Source organism: Crinia signifera, chromosome 3 (genome assembly GCF_055691185.1).
Source record: "Crinia signifera chromosome 3, ASM5569118v1, whole genome shotgun sequence".
In the NCBI taxonomy this organism is placed as follows: Eukaryota; Metazoa; Chordata; class Amphibia; order Anura; family Myobatrachidae; genus Crinia; species Crinia signifera.
In genome coordinates, this window is record NC_139219.1 from 49817316 (window position 1) to 49838542 (window position 21227).

General features: G+C 44.0%; 1 protein-coding gene across 3 annotated transcripts in view; it reads right to left on the bottom strand.

Annotated features, from left to right (window-relative positions):
- Window positions 1–21227, bottom strand: part of CEP68 (centrosomal protein 68) — a 37317-nt gene that overhangs the window by 8838 nt on the left and 7252 nt on the right. For 2 of the 3 annotated variants that reach the window (XM_083175757.1, XM_083175756.1), the window contains exons 2-5: window positions 19352–20664; window positions 18123–18245; window positions 15131–15227; window positions 10903–11072 (exon numbers count right to left, since the gene is read on the bottom strand). In XM_083175757.1, the coding sequence (XP_083031883.1) occupies window positions 10903–11072; window positions 15131–15227; window positions 18123–18245; window positions 19352–20620 (1659 nt within the window). In that variant the 5' untranslated portion in view covers window positions 20621–20664. Of the gene's footprint in view, window positions 1–6075; window positions 6614–10902; window positions 11073–15130; window positions 15228–18122; window positions 18246–19351; window positions 20665–21227 lie in introns of those variants that run through there. The other variant, XM_083175759.1, reaches the window with a different exon arrangement.

The window sequence follows — 21227 nt, forward strand, 5'->3', positions numbered from 1 at the left end:
TTTTGGTAAATGTCCCCCTTAGTCTCTCCTCTAGCTTTGTGTGACCACGCCCCCTCATGACTCATGACCATGCCCATTTTTGGTGGAGGCTATCAGTACCACCAAGAAAAAAATTCTACTTGCACCACTGCAGCAGGGGATGTAAGTGACAGTGGGGTGGGCAGCAGTGATAATCCTCATGCTGTCACTCAGCGGCGGCTATTACATCTTTAAAATAACATGTCAAATGACTATCCGCCTTCTGATTGGCTGAGAGTGCGCTATCTCAGCCAATCAGAAGGCGGATAGTCATTTGACATGTTATTTTAAAGATGTAATAGCCGCCGCTGAGTGACAGCATGAGGATTATCACTGCTGCCAACCCCACTGTCACTTACATCCCCTGCTGCAAGAAGAGACGCTGCTGCCAGCAAGCTGCACGGTGATTAACACCGCCGCCAGCCCCACTGTCACCTGCATCCCCCGCTGGGCACTCATCCCCCCTCCCCCCCAGCCCACTGCAGGAGGTCGGACGTGATCGTACCTGCTGAACGTCCGACCTCCTGATCCGGTCCGATGCGCACGGGACCGCGCATCGGATCAATTGTCAAACACATGCGATTTTGGGACGATTTCACGCGATTTATCGGCCCAAGTGCCGAAATCGCATGGAATCGGCCCAAAATCGCATAGTGTATGGGGGCCTTAAGTGTTGCTCTGTTCTGGCACGCATGCACACCTGCAGGTGCTGTCATTTTGAAAGGCTGATTCCTAGTGTATGGAAATAATCGGCCCTGCATTTGCAAAAATAGTTCAATGCTCTTTGCAGACAGGCGTTTTTCCCGAACCACTAAAGGAAGCAATAGTCAGACCACTTCTTAAAAAATCTAATTTAGACCCTGACTGCATGACCAACTACAGGCCAGTATCAAATCTTCCTTTTCTAGGAAAGGTTATTGAGAAAGTGGTTGCAACTCAACTAGAGACCCACCTGTTAACCCATGACATTTATGATCCATTCCAGTCAGGATTCAGGAGAAGACATAGCACAGAAACCGCTCTGGTATGTGTGCTCAATGATCTTCTAAATGCAAGGGATAGAGGAGACTGTTCAATCCTAATCCTTCTGGACCTCTCTGCAGCATTTGACACCATTGACCATGGGATTCTAATTGAGCGCCTGAAGAATTTCTGTGGCCTGGGTGGCACAGTCCTTAGCTGGTTCAAATCATTTCTCGCTGGCAGGTCACAGAGTTGCATCGGGAGTATACTCTTCACCACCAGTGCCGTTGTCTTGTGGTGTCCCACAGGGCTCTATACTATCTCCCATGCTTTTTGCAGTATACATGCTTTCACTTGGTGACATAATCAGACGTCACGGCCTGGTCTACCACTGCTATGCAGATGATACCCAACTGTACCTGTCCTTTGCTCCAGGCACCGTTAACACAATAACAACCTTAAATGGCTGCCTAGCTGAGCTCCAGGAGTGGATGAGTGCCAGTTGGCTGAGACTGAACCCAGATAAAACAGAAGTCCTGATGATAAATCACAGGACAAGACGGCAGCATAGCCAACTGACAGGTCTTAAGCTGGGGGGCACAGCACTAAAAAACTGATCATGTGCGGAATCTTGGTGTTGTCCTGGATAATGGCCTGACACTTAAACATCAGGTGTCAGCCACAATCAAATCCTCATTCTTTCATCTGAGAAACATAGCCAGAATCAAGCATTTAATTCCCTCAGAAGACCTTCCTAAAGTCATACATGCATTTATATCATCACGACTAGACTACTGCAATGCTCTCTACCTGGGTCTTCCAGCAAAAGAATTGCACCGCTTGCAGCTGGTACAAAATGCAGCCGCCAGACTATTAAGTAACCAGCCCCGCTCCTGTCACATAACTCCCATCCTCTACGCCCTTCACTGGCTACCTGTAAAATGGCGAATCGTTTTCAAGATTGGCTTACTCACTTTCAAGGCCCTACATGACCAGGGCCCAAGGTACCTGCAACAGCTGCTGATCCCTTACTGTCCTACTTGATTACTATGATCCACTGAAGAAGGACTACTAACAGTACCCAGAATCTCCCTGAATTCATCTGGGGGTCGAGCTTTCAACTTTGCTGCTCCAACTCTGTGGAACTCTCTCCCTCGCACAGTGCGAGAAGGGCCCACTATAGAATCCTTTAAAAATAGACTAAAGACATACTTATTTACTCAAGCATTTCACTGACATCTACTGTTAAGCTTGTTTTGTATTTCGAGCTGTAAAGACAATGTGTGAAGCACTTTGAGTCCTATTGGGAGAAAAGTGCTATATAAATATAATTATTATTATTATTATAGTATTATTTATATAGGGGCTTCCTAAATACATAGGTTGTGTTGTAATGGATCTATAATGGATTATAATTGTTCACCCTTGAGAGATATTTAGTTTAAATTTCAGATTTGAAATCTAAATAGCAACACCTTGTATGCAGTATTATACTGTATCTGAGAATGTTATAAACCCTACAGTTTCTAAATATACCGCTTAGTAAATTTACCCCTCAGTTTCCCCTCTCCTGTAACCCAGGTGGATGTTGCCTCCAGGAGTAACCCAGGATCTACAATATTCTTCTCTCCAGGAATAACCCAGACGTATGTACTACTGTTGACTCCAGGAGTAATAGTATTAAAATGTAACTTTTATTCATATGCATTAAAAAGGCTGAAGGCCAATGAGCTATAGGGGGATATTCAATCCCGGGTCACGACTGACGATCCGGCCTGACAGCCATGACTCTGGCCCATTTTCGTTTTGTTCGACCGCAGATCACCAGGCGCGATTCAATGTCCCACTTCGCAATTGGCGAAAAGGGGGCGTGTCCATGGAAACGGCCGTGAATTGTCGATATTTGGCTGCGATCGCGACAATTCACATCCGAAATCGACAAAACGGGCATGACTGCTTTTAAAGTCGGGCCCATTCTGTCGATCTGCCTCTTCAATGCTGTCATGATAGACAGCATTGAATAGGCGTTCGCCGCTATTTCCCCAGACGTAAATAGTAGCCCGGATTGAATAAAGTGCAATGTGACAAAAATAATTTTTAAATAAAGAATTGTAAAAAGATGCTGTGATTAAATATTAAAACCAAATGCACTGTGTATGTGTTCTGTCCTATATTCACCGACCAATCAGTGCTCAAATTTAATTCTTCGTATGAACACCTAGTATATGGAGTAAGGCACGATAATTAACACAAGATCTAATAATCTTTGAGGAATGTGTTATACAGTTATTGGGAGTATTTGTGAGTGAATGTGATTTAACAAATACTTACCATACTTAGCAAATGTCTATACAGAGAATTAGAACATACAGATAATATACTTACTAGTTGTTCATATGAAGAATCAAATATAAATCGCCAATTGATGAATATAGAACAGTGGCCAGAACAAATACACAGAGACAGCGCTCTTGGTTTTAATCATTAGCCTTCAGCTATTTCAACCCTCAGAGCAGTGGTTCCCAAAATGTGTGCCGTGGCTCCCTGGGGTGCCGCAGCACTGTCACAGGGGAGCCGCGGCTGACGTGACTAATGAGGCACCCTGCTGGCAGCCAGCCACGTTTCTCAGTGGAGAGCCAGTCTGTGTATTGTGCGGGCTGGATGCGATGTGCTAAGGACAGATCAATGGGCGGGCAGATGTGAGTGTAATCAGCTGGTGGCAGGGGGGAGAGGGCTGGTTATCGGGTGAATGGAGTAGGAGGAAGGGGCATCAAAAGGGACAGCCAACTAGTGTCTGCCGATCTGAGGTTGCCCAAAGCAGCACCCCACCCCACCCCCCCCCCCCTGCCCAGTACCTCCAGTAGTCTCCATTCCCCCTCAGCCAGCGGAACACCCAGCGAGCGGGGTAAGGAAGGAGCTGCACCGTCGGGCTTTTGCTACATGTGGGCAGAGTTTCACAGGATGACAGGGGGCGGAGCTAAAGGAGAATCAGACAGCTTCTGCTTTATGCAAAATGGGAGAGGAGAAGCTGCTGCATTTCCTGCCCTACCCAGCCAGGCTTCAATGTAATTTTTATGGTAAGAGTGGTGTGTGTGTGTGTGTGTGTGTGTGTGCGCGTGTCAGTGTGATAGAGCACAGACCACACGCTGAGGGAGAGCGTCAGTGTGATAGAGCACAGGTCACATGGTGATGGATTGCGGCAGTGTGATAGCAAGCCATGGGGTGAGAGAGCGCAGCAGTGTGATAGAGCACAGGCTGCACGGTGAGGGAGAGCGTCAGTGCGATAGAGCGAAGGCTGAGGGGTAAGGGAGAGCATCAGTGTGATAGAGCACAGGTCACATGGTGAGGGAGAGTGTCAGTGTAATAGAGTGCAGGCTACACATTGTGGGATTGCGTCAGTGTGATAATACTCAGGCTGCATGGTGAGGGATTAGGTCAGTGTGATAGACAGGGCCGGATTTGCCACTCAGCCCGTAAGGCACCTATTAAGGGTGGCAAAATTAGGGTTAACAGGCCCATACCGCCGTTTGCCCGTGTCAGTGTTTGTCCGCCCCGGCAGCGGCCATGACAGAGGGAGTCGCACAGTGATGATGCCGCGGAACGGCTCTGCTGAGAGCCGAGGACAGTGACATGGACGCACTGTGTGAGCGCGCAGCCGCCTGAAGCCAGCCCGGGTGTGCCGTGCCTGTGCACACTGCCGATCCCGGCTTAAGGGTGCCTTGATGAAATCATGGAGACCCAAAGAGTGCCTTAAACCAAAAAAGTTTGGGAACCACTGCCTTAGAGTGCCAACATCTCTGAGTGATAAGTAAAATATCAGCTAAAAATGCCGGCGTCGCTCACATGTTATATAAATTCAAATAAAAAATGTTTTGTTAAAAAATATTATATTTCCTATAGAAGGTAAACAATACAGGTCATTATGATGAATAAAAATGTTTGCTTGCTAATTTTCCACGTCTATATTGACAAATTCACTTGGCACTCAAAGTGTTAATGCATGTTTAGATTAATGTTGCATTTTAATTAAATTACTGTTGTTGACTCCCTTCAGAAAAATGTGAATTAATTCCAGTTATCAGTTCAGTGAGTGCCTCCAAAAACGAACTTTTTCTTTATTTAGCTTGTCAGTAGAATTTGTTCCTGGAAGCACCGCCTTATACATTATAGGCATCGAATACAATTTTAGAATAAATAATGATCATCATAGGAATGAACTTCTAGTACTAAAGATAGGAATATAAATCTATGCAGACAATTCCATCTTGCACCTAAAGTCCCCAGGAGTAACCCATACCCTATACCAGTGGTTCCCAAACTTTTTTGAATCACAGCAACCTAGAGCACGCCTGTCCAACCTGCGGCCCTCCATCTGTTGTGATCCTACACATCCCAGCATGCCTTGCCACACTATTGCTGTTAGAAAATGCTAAAACTGTGGTAGGGCATGCTGGGATGTTTCGTTTCAAAGCAGCTGGGGGGCCGCAGGATGGACAGGCGTGCTCTAGGTTGCTGTGATTCAAAAAAGTTTGTGAACCACTGGCATAGGTTACCCCTTGGACTTTAGGTGCAAGATGGAATTGTCTGCACAGATTCATAGTCCTATCTTTAATACTAGCAGAGTTCTGGTTTTCCAGGTCACCCGACAGGTGCATTCATTACTCATTGACACATTTTAAAAGATCCACAGGTGGAGCCAATATTTCACTTGTTCAGTGAGGAGACCTGAAAAACATGCACTGTGTGGGGTTCTGAGGACGGAGTTTGAGAACCTGTGCCCTATAGTTCCTCACAGGAGTAACCCAGGTGTATGTATTGCAGTAATCTAGAGTAATCCAGACATAGAAGTAACTACTTCTCTTCTAGGAATAACCATGGGGTAGATACTACTGTTCTCCTCTAAGAGTAGCGCAGGCATATAAGATTCTACGGTACTTATGTATTATCTGGGCTCCCATGTTAAATGCACCCCATTTTTTCATACCCCTACTATCCAACTACGCATGGAGTTGATTTTATATAGTGTGGCGAGCGCAGCGAGCCACCGTGCCCGAAGCGTGGCGAGCACAGCGAGCCCCGCGAGGGGATGCGGTCTCATAAGAAAAACGGGAGCCCAGATATTACATAAGTACCGATTCTACTGTTGTCTCCAGGAGTAACCAAGTCATAGTACTGTACAGTAGATACTACTGTTCTCTTCAGGAGGAACCCAGGCACATACCCTACTGTTAACGATTGATCTTGGCCCCATGAAGATTATGTAAAAGGCGGCAGAAGAAACATTCCATTTTAAATTAAAATAAATATGTTTGGTCAAGAAATATTATTTCAGTAATAAAAATTACACTTCAGAAACCAAAATCTTGTGCATTTCTTTGGTTTGTGGAAAGTTGCTATTAAGAAAACAAGAGCAACATGCAGCTTTCATTGAATTATAGAGATAGCTTCAATATCAAATGTTGCATTTCCAAAACGGAATTTTTATACACTTATTTGGTATATGGAAAGAGTGTGGACATCAAAATAGTAACATCGTATCTATTTGATGTGTGGCGATCCAAACATCCTTCGGTGCGAGATTACACCTTTTATTCACATGTCCATGGATCATACTCTAGAATTGACCTATAGCCTGTGGATAAGCAGACATTGCCCTCTATTATTAAGATTTATATTTTACCGATTTCTGCTCTGACCACTCTCCCCTATCACTGATAAGGAATAAGGACAGACGTACTGTTGTACCAGGAGCTTGGAGACTGAATGCTTATTTATTGTCCCAAACCAGATGCTCAACAAGCTACAGTATAAAGGGGTCCTGGACTTACATCTTTATACTAATCATTCTGAGGATACATCCATTTTTATACACTGGTGTTCATTGAAGGTGGTAATAAGGGGAACTGCAATATAGGTAGTAGCTAGGCATAAAGAAAGAAAAAAAGACTACAAGCAACATTGTGCTTCAGCAGAGATGGAGATGGCCAATTTAGAAGCAGCTCATAAAGTTAATCCTTGAAATAAAACTTTATTTAGGGAGGAGGTTAATACCTTTTTGCTTGCTGAGGTTCAGCGTAATTTGCATCGCTTTAACCAAAAATGTTATGTTCTGGGAAACAAGCTCGGCGGTCATAGAGCTAAGGAACGAATCCATGCTATTCATACTTCTAAAGGCGTTAAAGTCACTGATCCTACTGAAATAGATAATGCATTTTCTGGGTATTATGTAGAATTGAAAGATGACCCTAACACCCCACAACAATCCCTGGCTGATATTAAGAAATTCATACGTGAGCACTCTCTTCCTTCTCTTGACCTAGAAGCTTGTGAATCACTTCGCTCCCCTTGGTCATTAGGCGAAGTTGAAATGGCCATCGACTCCCTTCCCTTGGATAAAACACCTGGACCAGATGGGTAACCTTCCAATTTTTATAAAAAAAAATGTAATCTACGTTAGCCCCGGTATTCGTTTCAGTCTTTGATCAAGTCTCCAGCTCCACCAATTTTCCTAAGGAAATGCTGGAAGCCTGTAAAGTCACCATTCCCAAACAGGTAAATCACCCATGGCTGTTTAAAAACTATCAACCCATAGCCCTATTGAACGCGGACGTTAAATTATTTGCTAAAATGATTGCTAACCAATTATGCCCTCTTCTGCCTAGTTTACTTAATCCTGATCAGGTTGGTCTCGTGTTAGGTAGACAAGCGTCTGATAATACACGAACTGTTATTAAATACTGCCAAGCACAGAAACAGCTTTCATTGGTCTTATCACTCTATGCTGAAAAAGCATTTGATAGAATTCACTGGTATTATTTGCAAGCTACAAGGGTGTCCACTCTCCCCTCTGATTTTTGCCTTATCGACTGAACCTCTGGCTGAGTGCATTCGATCTCAAAGCTCAATTCTTGGGCCTATTTTAGGAGGTCTCCTCCACAAGATTAGTCCTCACTTCCACATTTACATACTATTCTTAACACTTACACGAACTTGTCATATTATAAATTGAACACTACTAAAGACTGAAGCGCTTCCACTTAAAATACCTGAGGCTATGGTCAATTGTATGTAATAAATATATATGGAAAGTTAAGTCGATAAAGTATCTGGAGTTAACCTCGCAAGACATTGTGATATTGATGGCCCCTTATTCCAGACATCAGGCCATAAAGGAAGCCATTCGGTAAAGAAAATTATGAAAAAAAATGGAGGACCTGCAGTGGATTCATGAGCACATACGGGTAAATCCGGATCTGCACATCCCCTACGTATCTCAAAATGGGCTCTTATTGGATATCCGGCTGTCACATGTTTTGGAGCCAAAACATGTGACAGCTGATAGCCAATTAGAAGGAAAAGAGAAAGCGTAATTATTCAATTATTCAAAACTCGGGGACGGTCCCAAGGGACTGGCACATAGCTAACGTAGTACCAATATGAAAAAGAGGTAGCAAAACTAACCCTGAAAATTATAGACCAGTCAGCCTTACATCTTATGTGGGGAAAATATTAGAAGGAATAATAAGAGATGGTATCCAAAATTTCTTAGAACAGGAGAAGGTGATAAGTAAGGCTCAGCATGGGTTTGTCAAAAATAGATCATGTCAGACTAATTTTATTAGCTTCTATGAGGAAGTCAGTAGAGGGCTGGACTTCTGGAAATCTGTTGATGTAATATTTCTTGATTTCAGTAAAGCTTTTGACATGGTACCTCATAAAAGGTTATTAATAAAACTAGGTAATTTATGGTTAGGAGATCAAATTTGTAATTGGATTAAAAACTGGTTGCACAATCGGGGACAGAGAGTGGTGGTAAATGGCATACATTCCAGCTGGAGTTAGGTCCAAAATGGAGTCCCACAAGGTTCAATATTGGGACCCACATTGTTTAATATATTAATGATATAGGAAGTGACATAGGCCCTTATTCTGGTTGGTGCGGTAATGTCCACGTGCGGTCGGTCTGCCGATGTTTTGTGTCTGCGCATGTGCAGAGGCATCTCTGCGCATGTGCAGAGGCATCTCTGCGCATGTGCGAACGGGACGCACGTCCAAATTCCGCATGAAATGTGTACACTACGAACAGGGGGTGGAGAGGGGCGTGAAGGGCTGTTTGGGCTCATTACCATATGTTTACACCCCGCGTTTCATGGGCGTTCCCATGAAAACGCCGGGCGTATGTATGGTAATGCGGTCGTGACGCACGTGTAGGGGGCGGACATATGACATTGCCGGATGTCAGCTGCCCGCCCAGATCCCTGCTTTTGCACGGAGAAATGCCCGTGTGGTCTGAGGTTGCGGGAGCTGCCTGACCACTCGGTCCTGCATTCGATTCGTCTGCGACCATCGAATAATGGGGGAGGTGTATTCATGAGAAATACACTTGCGGTCCGTTCGGACAGCTTCTTACCGCATTCAGACGGAGTGAGCGATCCGTACGAAAGGCGGGGTTTAGGACGCACGGTCCTAGCCGCATATTCGGCTCAGACCGCACAGACCAGAATAAGGCCCATAGTGAGTAAAATTGCAATATTTGCGGACAACACAAAATTGAGTAAGGAAATTAACTCAGGAGAGGATGTGGATACACTACAAAGTGACTTCATTAAACTGAAGAGGAGGGCAGAAAATTGGAAAATGCAGTTTAACATTGATAAATGTAAAGTAACTCATTATAGGAACAAAAAATAACAAGCTACTTATAGGCTAAATTGAGTTATTACAGGGAATTGTGCTGTAAAGAAGGTAAAGCGCAAAGGAATATGCTGCGCTATTTAAGGAACTGTAAAAAAATAAAAAATAAAGAATAGATGAAAGAAATTGGGTAATAGTGCACACTGCTCAAATGCAGCAGCAAAAGTAAACTGGACACTGGCATGCATTATAAGGGGTATGGATTCAAGGGATGCCAATGTGATAGTGACTCTTTACAAGGCATTGGTGAGACCACACTTGGAATACTGTGTTCTGTTCTGGGCACCACACCTTAAAAAGGACATAAATGAATTGGAACAGGTACAGAGAAGGCGACTAAGCTAGTAAAAGGTCTTGAATCACTAGAATACAAGAATACAAAGATAGGTTAACCAGGCTGATTATGTTTTCATCTGAGAAACGGAGGTTGAGAGAAGATATGATTGGCATGTTCAAATACTGAATTGGGAATCATATGGAACTGGGAGATGATTTGTTCACCAACAGGCCTATACTTAGGACACCTGGGCATGTACTGAGGCTCAAGGAAAATAAATTCCATACTGAATGAAAAGAGAATTCGGTACTTATGTAATATCTGGGCCCCCGGTTTTCTTATGAGACCGCGTCCACTTGCCACGCTTCGGGCACGGTGGCTCGCCACACTATATAAAATCAACTCCATGCGTAGTTGGATAGTAGGGGTATGAAAAAATGGGGTGCATTTAACATGGGAGTCCAGATAATACATAAGTACCGACAATTCTTCACCATTAGAACAGTAAAATTCTGGAACTCATTGCCGGTGGGGGTGGTTACAGCAACTACTGTTAATGGATTTAAATTAAAACTGGATGCATTTTTCGTCACTAAGGGAATCCTATAGTTATGGCTTACTCAAGTCAAATAGGTTGAACTCGATGGACTGTCTTTTTTCAACCTTAATTACTATGTTACTATGGATTTACTGCTCCGTTGATTTTTTTTTTCCACTCATTAATAAGTAAACAGGAAAAATATAAATGAAAAGAAAAATTCTCTGCAACAAAAGAAGTTTACTAAGTGATTGCAGTGAGTACCATGATGGTATGCTGGGTGCATATAGAAAATTCCTGAATGTAACCACTTGCTTAGGTGTACAGGAAGCAAGTGTGTTACTATGTCATACTAAATTCTAGTGTCGCGTGTCAGTGCACATTCCTCCTCTGCTGCCCTCTTTCTTCTTACCTAACGTGACTCCATCTCCAGGGAAACCTGCTGTTTCATGTTGCCGTTCCTGCCCAAGCTTTCCTCAGTGATGGTATCCATAGCTTCCAGGACAGAGGCATACAGGAGCTCAGTGTGTTTTTCAAGCTTTCCGGACTGTGCTGAAATTAATGTCAGGGTGTCCTTCAACACTAATAAGGAAACAAAAGGCACTGTAGTATTGAGAGAGCAATTGGCAATTCTCAGTGAATTATCAGGAAGCAGGGTATCACATGCGATACCTCGCACAAATGTAAGGGAGCCCTTTCTTTAGGGCAGGGCTTACCAACCTCTGGTCCTTGAGGCACACTAGCAGTCCAGGTTTAATGCTATCTATGCTTAAGCACAGATGGGTAAATTAAAATAACCGAGAAAGGCCATGGTTGAGTACAGATGACCGGAGCTAAAGTATGGCTATGCTTAAAGCCTGGATTTGTATTGTGCTGTGGATCACTGCGAATAGGAGCCACTGCTCTAGAGCAGGGGTTCTCAAACTGGGTCCTCAGGACCCCACACAGTTCATGTTTCCCACGCCACCCGGCAGGTGCATTCATTACTCATTGACACATTTTAATAGATCCACAGGTGGAGCTAATTACTTCACTTGTAATTCTGTGAGGAGAACTGTAAGACATGCACTTTGTGGGGTGCAGAGGACAGAGTTTGAGAACCTGTGCTCTAGAGCAATGTGTAAGATATAGTACTAACTTCTAGACTGCATTATAGCAGTGTTTGCCAACTCCAGTCCTCAGAGACAACTAACAGTATGCGTTCCATATCTGCTCGGCATCACAGCGGAAATAAATAGCTCCACCTTTGGATCTTTTAAAATGTGTCAGCCAGTAATAAACACACCTGTGCACCAACTGGATCTGGAACCTTGTACGTTTATCTACTACAGTAGAATAACGGTCACTGCAACAGCAGCTGTGATTACCAGCACTCCTAACCTGTATGTGAATATTACATACATTGATGACACACTTAAACATATCACTCAGGGTTACTTTATAGATGCAGTGCTAGAGGTGAGGTGCATCTCTAGCACATTATAACAGGTTTGCATCTATGTGGGTATTTATTTGAAGTCCTGTATGTGTTGCTAATTCAGGGATACACAAATACTGTTGTCCTTGTTAAAAGTCTGTCAAAAATGATGGGACACCAGGGCTGGATTATAAGGGAGGCAGTCGCTACTCACACAGGAGCTGCCAGGTGTCTGTAAGTCCTGCTGCTGAGCAGGTTTGTGCGTGTGTAAGTGTGTGCCGCCGGTACATCATAGAGATGTGAGGAGTATATAGAAAGCAGCCGAGCGAGTTATCTGCCACCTCCTCGCCCACATATCTACAGCCCCAGCAATGACCACACCTCCTCCAGGACACCACACTTACCCCTTCATGCAGGACTGATTCACTTCCTTCCATCTGCCGATAAGTGGCCACACATGTCCCCAGTGTCTCCGCTCGGAGCACTGTGGGACCATCAGGTGGTTCATACATATGTTCCCTGGTTACTGCTGCAACTTATTGCCAAGTAACCTGGGGTTGCTGCATGTATATGGAGGAGGGGGTGCCATCTATATAGGGGAAGTATATAAATGGGGGTGCACAATATGGAAGAGTATAGGGGGGTAGTGTATATAGGAGCACTTTGTCGGACGCCCTCCAGTGGCTGCGGCCAGCACCACAGGGGTGAGGAGCAGCATTAGCCTTAGATATAAATAACATCTAACTGCTATTTTGGAGAAAACGTGTTACAAATGGCATTACAATAAGTGTGTTGCTCTATTCAGGATACGATAGAGGGTAGTACAGTGTATACAGTCTATATTTATAGGTCATTCTGCAATGGGCGAGTGAGGTTTCCGCACCAGGCTGGCTAATGTGACATGTGCGATCACTATGTACTGGTGTAATCTGACGCTTCCTAACAAATGTGTTTGGCAAAGGACCAATTGCTAGTGCCCTGTCAAAACATATAATGGCAAAATGGTACTTGTGTAGTTTCACGGCGCCACCGCGCGCACAGTCTGTCTTTGAAACTTGGCAGCTTGCCGGACTCTGTGTTTAACTGTGCGCGTGCCGCTCTAGCTGTTCTCAGCGCAGCGCGTGCCTGCTTTACATATATAATCTACGTTATCAGAGTAGCGCTGGGCAGCAGCAGCGCGTGCTGCCCAGCACTGACAGGTCACTGTGGTACTTGTAGTTCCACAGTGAAAACGACAGTCCTGCACACCGCTGACAACGGGGGCATGTAAACTGGACACCACGGCACACCGCTAATGTATGGGGCTTCTAAACTAGACACCCCGGCACACGCTAAAATTTAGACGCTAAAGCGTCTAAATCCAGACTCCCTGGAAACCGCTAAGAAGGGGGCATCTAATTTTAAACGCTAAAGTGTCTGAATTTAGTTGGATCTAGGGGTACATAGGGGTGCACTGTGCAAAACGCTCTTAAACCTGTTCACAATGACACTAGTCGACGTAACAGCTGTCGACCATGTTAATTCCACTATGCACGCCACCCCCGAAGTGTGGCGAGCTCAGCGAGCCCTGTAGGGGATGCGGTACGCGTCCGACCTACCGTTTCATACCCCCAATATCCACGTCGGCGTGGAGTTGATCTTATAAAGTGTGGCGAGAGCAGCGAGCCACCGAGCCCAAAGCGTGGCGAGCCCCGCGAGGGGACGCAGATTACTTCACAGGTATACACGTCCGCTCGCCTCGCTGCGCTCGCCACACTTCATAAATCAACTCCACGCCGACGTAGATAGTGGGGGTATGAAAAGGTCGGTCAGACACTCGCCACGCTTCGGGGTGGCATGGATAGTGGAATTAACAAGGTCGACAGCTGTTACGTCGACTAGTGTCATTGTGAACAGGTTTAAGAGTGTTTTGCACAGTGCACCCCTATGTAGATGCCCCCTTCTTAGCGGTTTCCAGGGAGTCTGGATTTAGACGCTTTAGCGACTAAATTTTAGCGTGTGCTGGGGTGTCTAGTTTAGAAGCTCCGTACGTTAGCGGTGTGCCGTGGTGTCCAGTTTACATGCCCCCTTTGTCAGCGGTGTGCAGGACTGTCTATTTCACTGTGGAACTACAAGTACCACAGTGACCTGTCAGCGTGCGCTGCTGCTGCCCGGTGCTGCGCTGAGAACAGCTAGAGCAGCACGCGCACAGTTAAACACAGAGTCTGGCAAGCTGCCAAGTTTCAAAGACAGACTGTGCGCGCGGTGGCGCCGTGAAACTACACAAGTACCGGCAAAACTATATTAGTGTGGGTTTCTTAAGGCTATAAGAAGCAGCTTGTTCTTAATTCCCTTTTTCCTTGCTTTATATGCTGAGACTGCTATGATTGCCAATTCTACAGATTTCCCCCTCTGTTTTGTGACTGCCATGGCAACCAAAGTTATATGGTACATGACACAGCAAGCAGAGATGCTTGGGAATGCCGTGTGAGCCGTTTTCACTGTGACACACATCCTCTGCCATCGCAAGACATGACGAGAGCCTCTTGGTATATCTGGCAGTCATACTTAGTTTCCCTCAATGTTTTAAAAAGGAGGTAAGAATAATGAAGTAAGCGTTTAACGAATGCAACTTGCTATGTGAAACAGCACATAGGTGATGGGTTCAATTCCTGCCACGGTGGTGGTGCATACACACTGTACTATTTTTTGACCAATTTCCTTGAAAGACATTTCCCTTGAACCCAGTATCCTGGACGAAAGACGTTGACGAAAGATGTTGACGACAGATGAAAGATCTAGCTACAGTTTATAGGCTCTTTTTGAAAGATATCCAAATTGAGCTGCATGCACAGTTGACGAACATTGATGAACAACTGGTGGGTATGCGCATCATCATTCGTCGTTCGTCTGTCGTCAATATCTTTCGTCCAGGACACTGGGTTCAATGGAAATGTCTCAACAAAATTGGTCCAAAAAAATTGTACAGTGTGTATGCACCTTAACAGTGTGAAGTTTGTATATTCTCTCCATGCTTGTGTGGGTTTCCACCGTATACACTGGTTTCCTCCCACAATCCAAAAATGCAACAAAACATTAACCCTAGTGTGGCGTGTACAAGGACAGACTAGATGAGGATGTGGGATTGTAGATTAATGGGTTTCTATTGCCATGAGTACAGTGCTATATAATGCAGCACAGCTACACAATATTCTACTAGCAACACCTGAAACGGTGCTCTTACCAGAGGAATTGAGAGCCATGGAAGTAACAAGGGATTCTCCATCCTTTATAACAGTGTCAGCCAGTGTCCGCTGCTCTGCCACATCTTTCTTCAGTTTCTACAACAGAGACAGGTGAAATTCTGAAAATAATCCCATTTTTATATACAGTAATGTAACCAAACGGACATACTACACACATGGCTATTCCTGGTATGTTCCAAACATGAAATAGGAGTAGCTTAGAACTAACAAACATATCAGTGTCTCATGTAGCTGAAACACTTGCACTGGGTCTCCTACAGGCAGACCTTGCTCATATCAATATTTATGAAACACTAGTTGCCTGGCACTATGCCCGCACACAGCGATGATCCATTAGTAATGTCTGCTATGAACTGACTGGCCACACTTCGCTCTGCATTATTTACAGCAGCGTATTACTGATATAACACTGGCGTCCAGAATATCTGATGGCTCCAAACACCATGTGATGTGTACAGTAATAGGTGGAGATGATCAAACCACTGAAACAGGACAAGTGGAGGGGTTTTCCAAAGCAACCAATCAGATTCTACCGGTCATCTAATATATGTTATAACGCAAGATAAGATCTAGTACGTTGCCATTGGCTACAACTCCACTTACCCTCTTTAGAAGGTTTGAGGAATCTCCCCATAGCATTCAGAGTGTTTAAATGTATTAAAGATCTTTTTGTTCATTGTTAAACTTTGGAGAAACAATCTAAATTAGTGATAGGCAACAGTCGGCCCTCCCAGACGTCACCTCACTCAAGCATTGTTCTCATGTTTGTTAGTTGTACCTGTAATACTCATGCACACATGGTATTACATAGTGGCAGGATGTGTGCATGAGTATTAAGAGCAATGGACAGCAGATTTGAGGGTTAGGTAACCTGGTACACTGTGGGGGCCACAATCCCTGATCTAAAGGGTCTCCTGTTGAAATAGAACTATTATTTTGCAGTGCCAGAATGAGGATATTGATGATGTCTGTTGGATAATCAGCATTCCTACTCGGCAGTCACTTAGCAAGGTGTATGGGGTCATAGGATTACTAACAGAGTTACAAGGATTATGGGGCACAATGCTTGCCGCATCTGTTAGCAATGCTAAGTAAGAGTCAATTTGTGTATTGAGCCAGTATAAGCCAGGAACATTGTGGGCTATCTTTCTCTATGTGCTTTGCTGAGTAATAAACTTACTTCATTGTAATGTGTAAATATTCAAGCGGCGCTTCCCATTAATTATTATTATTGTAAATGACTAGCTGGGCAAAATGACGTAACACCACAACAGTAATGTCAGTGCCGCCATCTGTTCGTATTCGATTGGAGCAACACATAAATTGCTCTGTCAGATGCCATCTAGTGGCCGCTGGCACAAAGTGCTTGAAACTCCCCTGTATAGGTGAGGAGCAGCATTTGTCTTACATTATATTTATTATTTTATTTATATGGCACCACACGGCCTAACAAAGTACATAAACAAATGAGCAAAACAAGAAAAAACAGCAATTTGATTGGGAAAAACCATTTTAGGAAATGTAGTAAATCTACCCCATTGTTTTGCAGACATCATGTGTTTCTGCTGCTTCCTATTCTGTGGTCACTTCAGTAGCCCAACTGTGTGTAGTTGTGAAAGAGAATGAGGTAAATATGGAGATAAACCCTTCTCTGCAGCTCTGGGAAGTTTTTTTTTCAACCAAATGACCTTTGGCCAACATTTCTGTGAGCGATGGACATTTTTACTGTATATTTTGCACATGTTGCTCATGGTTGTATGAAAAAGATTTTTGTGTAAAAAAAGACTATGGCAGGTATTCAATGCTGGTGTGAGCAGCCGGCGAGGGGGTTAAACTGCGAGGATCACAGAAAACCAGTGATCCTCGCAGTTTAACCCCCGCGCCGGCCGCTCGCACTATGCAACGTTCCGGGGGACTCCTCGCAATCACAGAACGGCGAGGATTCCCCTAAACTGCGAGAGCCGAGGCTAGTGCAGCAAACTCGCTGTAATTAGCCTCGATTCTCGCAGCTTTTGGAGGCACATTCGCAAATTCCCCCTCGCTCAAAAAACGGAGCGAGGGGGAATTTGCGTATGAGGGGGGTCAGTTGAATACTGACAGGGTGAGCGGTGACTGCGAGCAAAAAGTCCTGCTCGCAGTCACCGCTCGCCCACGGCATTGAATATATGCCTATATTTCCTATATAAAAGGTAAACATTACAGGACATTATGATGAATAAAAAGTTTATTTGGCAATTTTTACACCTTTTTTTCCCCAAATTCACTCGGCACTCAAAGGGTTAACCTGCAAGTCACACACTCTCAGAGACCATATGGTCAATCCCATTAGCCACGGATGATTCGCGAGTGTGAATCATAAAGGCACCGGGCGCACGGAATTCGCCTAAATGCATCTGCAGCTCCATAGGGTCGTGAGCAATTTTAAGCAGATTCGGGCCAGCGAAGGGTGGGAGATCGGGTTAAATCGGGTGTCGTTGCAGGCGTTTAAACAGCACCTCACACCCTCCGCATCTAGTATGGACTCCTCTGTATACCTCTATACCCACTGGTTGCAGTTCAGTTGTATAAAACATAACTTCTCCAGCCTAAAGATAGAAAATGCACAACACGGTAATCTTGTGCACGGTTTATGGGCTTAATAAACAAGAGCAGCTCAGATGAGGCAGCAAAACCGCTCTGTACGAAATAAACCCTTCGTCCTCGATTAGAGGAATTTTTGGTAAAAATGCCTTCTTTGTTATTTTATGAAGGACTATGAAACGCTACACTGCCATAACATGAACATACCATAGGTTCTGAATAACTTGTTATATAAACATTGACAGAACAGATTTGTCTTTTTCCAGCATTTAATGCAATAAATGATTTCCAGGTTACACATTCTAAACCACACCAAAGTGGAGTTTGGTAGCGTTGTGAGAGGGGACATGTAGGTAGGTACAGTATAGGTGTGTGGAAATAATATCTTACCAAGTAGCGGGTGAGAGACAGCTGTATACTCTCAACGTTGGGTTTCGGAGCAGTCCAGTTGTCTGTGATTTCTGCGACACTGTACAACCACTGGATCAGCTGGTCCAGGTGATGGCAGAACCTCTAATTACAATACAGAACAGCAGAAGTTGGAAGATTCAAGCAGCATATTAATCCCAGATAAAAAAAAAAATGAACTAGCTCTTCATTATTCTTCAGAGGAAAAAACATTTACACGGACACCATATAAAGGCCCTTAAATGGGCTCTCAAAATGCACAAAATCAGATGTAACATGTATAGAGAGAGTTAGATTTGTGCAAGTTATTTTGTTTCTGTGCATGGTAAATACTGGCGGCATTATTTTTACACTGCAATTTAGATTTCAGTTTCAACGCACCACACCCAAATTTAAGTCTCTTTGCACATGTTACATCTGCCCCACCTGCAGTGCACATGGTTTTGCCCATTTTGTGAACAAATTTGTACTGCGATCAGATCTGAATAAGGGCCAAAGTGTATAAGTGTACCACGTCCTCTTGCTTCGGGCACACAATTATATTCACACTTGTATAGTAAAGTATGAAAAATCACCTTTTAAAAAAAACAAAAACAAGAAAACGTTAAAAAACTCGTGTCAAACGTATTCATGTTGACAATGTCTGTCAACCATAAGCTTCTGTCAACCTTTTCTCAATGTCGACCTTGTTGTTCCCTATGTGAACCATTTCATGGTGTCCACCATTATTGGTCGACCCAGTGACTGTCAACCTAGAAATTGTCTACCCAGTGACCGCATATCCTTTATAGTACATGCCGAGCAGCCGAGAGGAATGCTGGGCCCTGGGAAAATTTCTCGGAGTGGCCTAAGTGTGGGAGGTGTGGCCACCTCCCGCGCTTAGGCCATGCCCCCAAAATGTTTAGAGGGGGGGTGAAAGAAAACTCTAAACACATCAGCAGCATGTGCTGTGCTGTAGAAGTGTGTCCTGCTGTTGCGGCCGGGAGGGCCGGAAGGGGAAGGGAGGTGTCTGAGGTGTCACATGCAAGGCATTACATTATCTATGTTGAAATAATCATAATTAGGGGCTCTACCCCTACAAGCACACATTACTATTTGCAAAGGAGTAAAGGTAAAAGTAGTGGGCGACTTAAAAACTGCAGATCTTGTATACTACACCCCAAAACAGAAACCCAATAAACCAACAACAGAAAGTGGGGTTTTTCGTTTACCTGAATTCTTTGGACGAGGGATTTATTTTCTTGGACACTATGCATGGAAGGGCACCCTGTCGTTTCATAGGCATTTGATGACATCCTCCCATCAAGCATGTCTCGGAGAGAGGAGAACCGATTGGTTTCAGAGTCACGGTGGTTCTCACTGTTGAACATATCAGATACATATCTTGGATCTTTGAAGTCAATATCAGATATGCTGGTTTTCATAGTATCTCCTAATCCATAATCTTTGTCGCTTCCAAATAAATGACTGTTCTGCTTGAAGCCTTTGGTTTGCCCACACTTTGAGCGCTCACCCTGATCCACATTTAAGGACAGGTCCTTCAAATGTGTAGCCAAGTTCTCTAGCTCCTTCAGGCTTGATGGCAATGTAAGATACTCCTCATCAATGTCCACATCTTTGTGCAGTGGGAGAACAGACGTTGTAGCTAGAAACTGACCAGACTTCTGTAAACTCCTTACAGGAGACTGATCTGTAGAGAAGCGATCCAACAAGTCATATTTGGTTCCAGAAGGAGAGGTGTTGGATCCCTTGGCAAGTTCTACTTTGCTGGCATAAGGTGAGAGAACGTCACAATAAGTTATGTTAGAATACTCAGATGGGTTCTGTAAGCGAGGATAACCAGTTCTTTTACTGAAAGGCGTGGAAAAGGCATATGGGGAACTTAGGTTATTTGTAAGGTGGCTATTTGTAAAGTGGGATTTGCTTGTCTTAAAATTGTGGTCTTCTTCATACGAACAACCAAACTTGCTGTCACATGATGTATTATAGCTATCCAGGTCTACTCCAGAGTCATGCCAGTGGGTATCAGCCTCACTTTCCTCTTTACCCTTATCAATAGAGTACTTTGGATTTAAAGGATATGTATAATCTAGCAATTCTTGGTACTCTTTATTTGGATCCCAGTGGGAAGACGCACGGTCAGGGCGAGGAGGGAGGGAATTTGGAATTGCGCAAGCCCAGTATTGTTCCTGTAGGGTTTTTGACTTTCTTGAAAGTGTTTCAGAGTCAACGATTCTGTCAAAAGTAGGATATAGAGATCTGCATGTCTCTAATAGCGGCTTATATTGTGAATGTTCTACTGAAACTCCATAAGAAGACCACGAAGAGTCTAAAAAAGTCCTTGATCTGGTCTTATCTTGCTCAAGACTGCCAATGCCGGAGGTTCCAGTCTCAGGTCCCGAAGACTTGTTTTCTGTGCTACAAAGTGATTGGTAACTGAATGTGTGGGCCGGAGCAGTGTTTTCTCCAAAGGATTCCATTTCCACTAATCACCCAGCATAATAGGTGGCGGAGTTTCCGTTACCTTGTTGGAAAGAAAACAAAACAATAAATGCTAAATGTCTTAAACCACATTGTGATAGTAACGGAGATGGTCACGCTGGGATCGGTCATCCCCAGAGACTCCATAAACATTATTCAGACAATTTTTCAGGCACACAGGATAAAGACATTTTGTGGACTGAAGATGACAATGCTACTTCTAAAATGCACACCCATTCATTCCCCGTGCAAAAAGACATTAATCTACAATACAGAACAGAACTTTCTCAATATAACTGAAAAGTGCAACGGTCAAAACTTCTTTTTAAATGGATAAAATGCTGATTAAAAGGTGACAGCCTTAAAAAAAAATTAAAAATGAATTACAGGTGGTTCTATTAACAATGTCTTCTACTACAGGTTGAGAATCCCTTATCCAAATATCTGTTATCCACAATTCTTCTGGTCCCGAGCATTTTGGATAAAGGATACTTAAACTGTGTAGTGTTTCCCCAAGGTCAGACCTCAGGGAACCCGATCAGTGAGTTTTCTAGATCTCCTTACACAATCACAACTGAATGAATTAGTAATGGCTGTGCTGTGTAT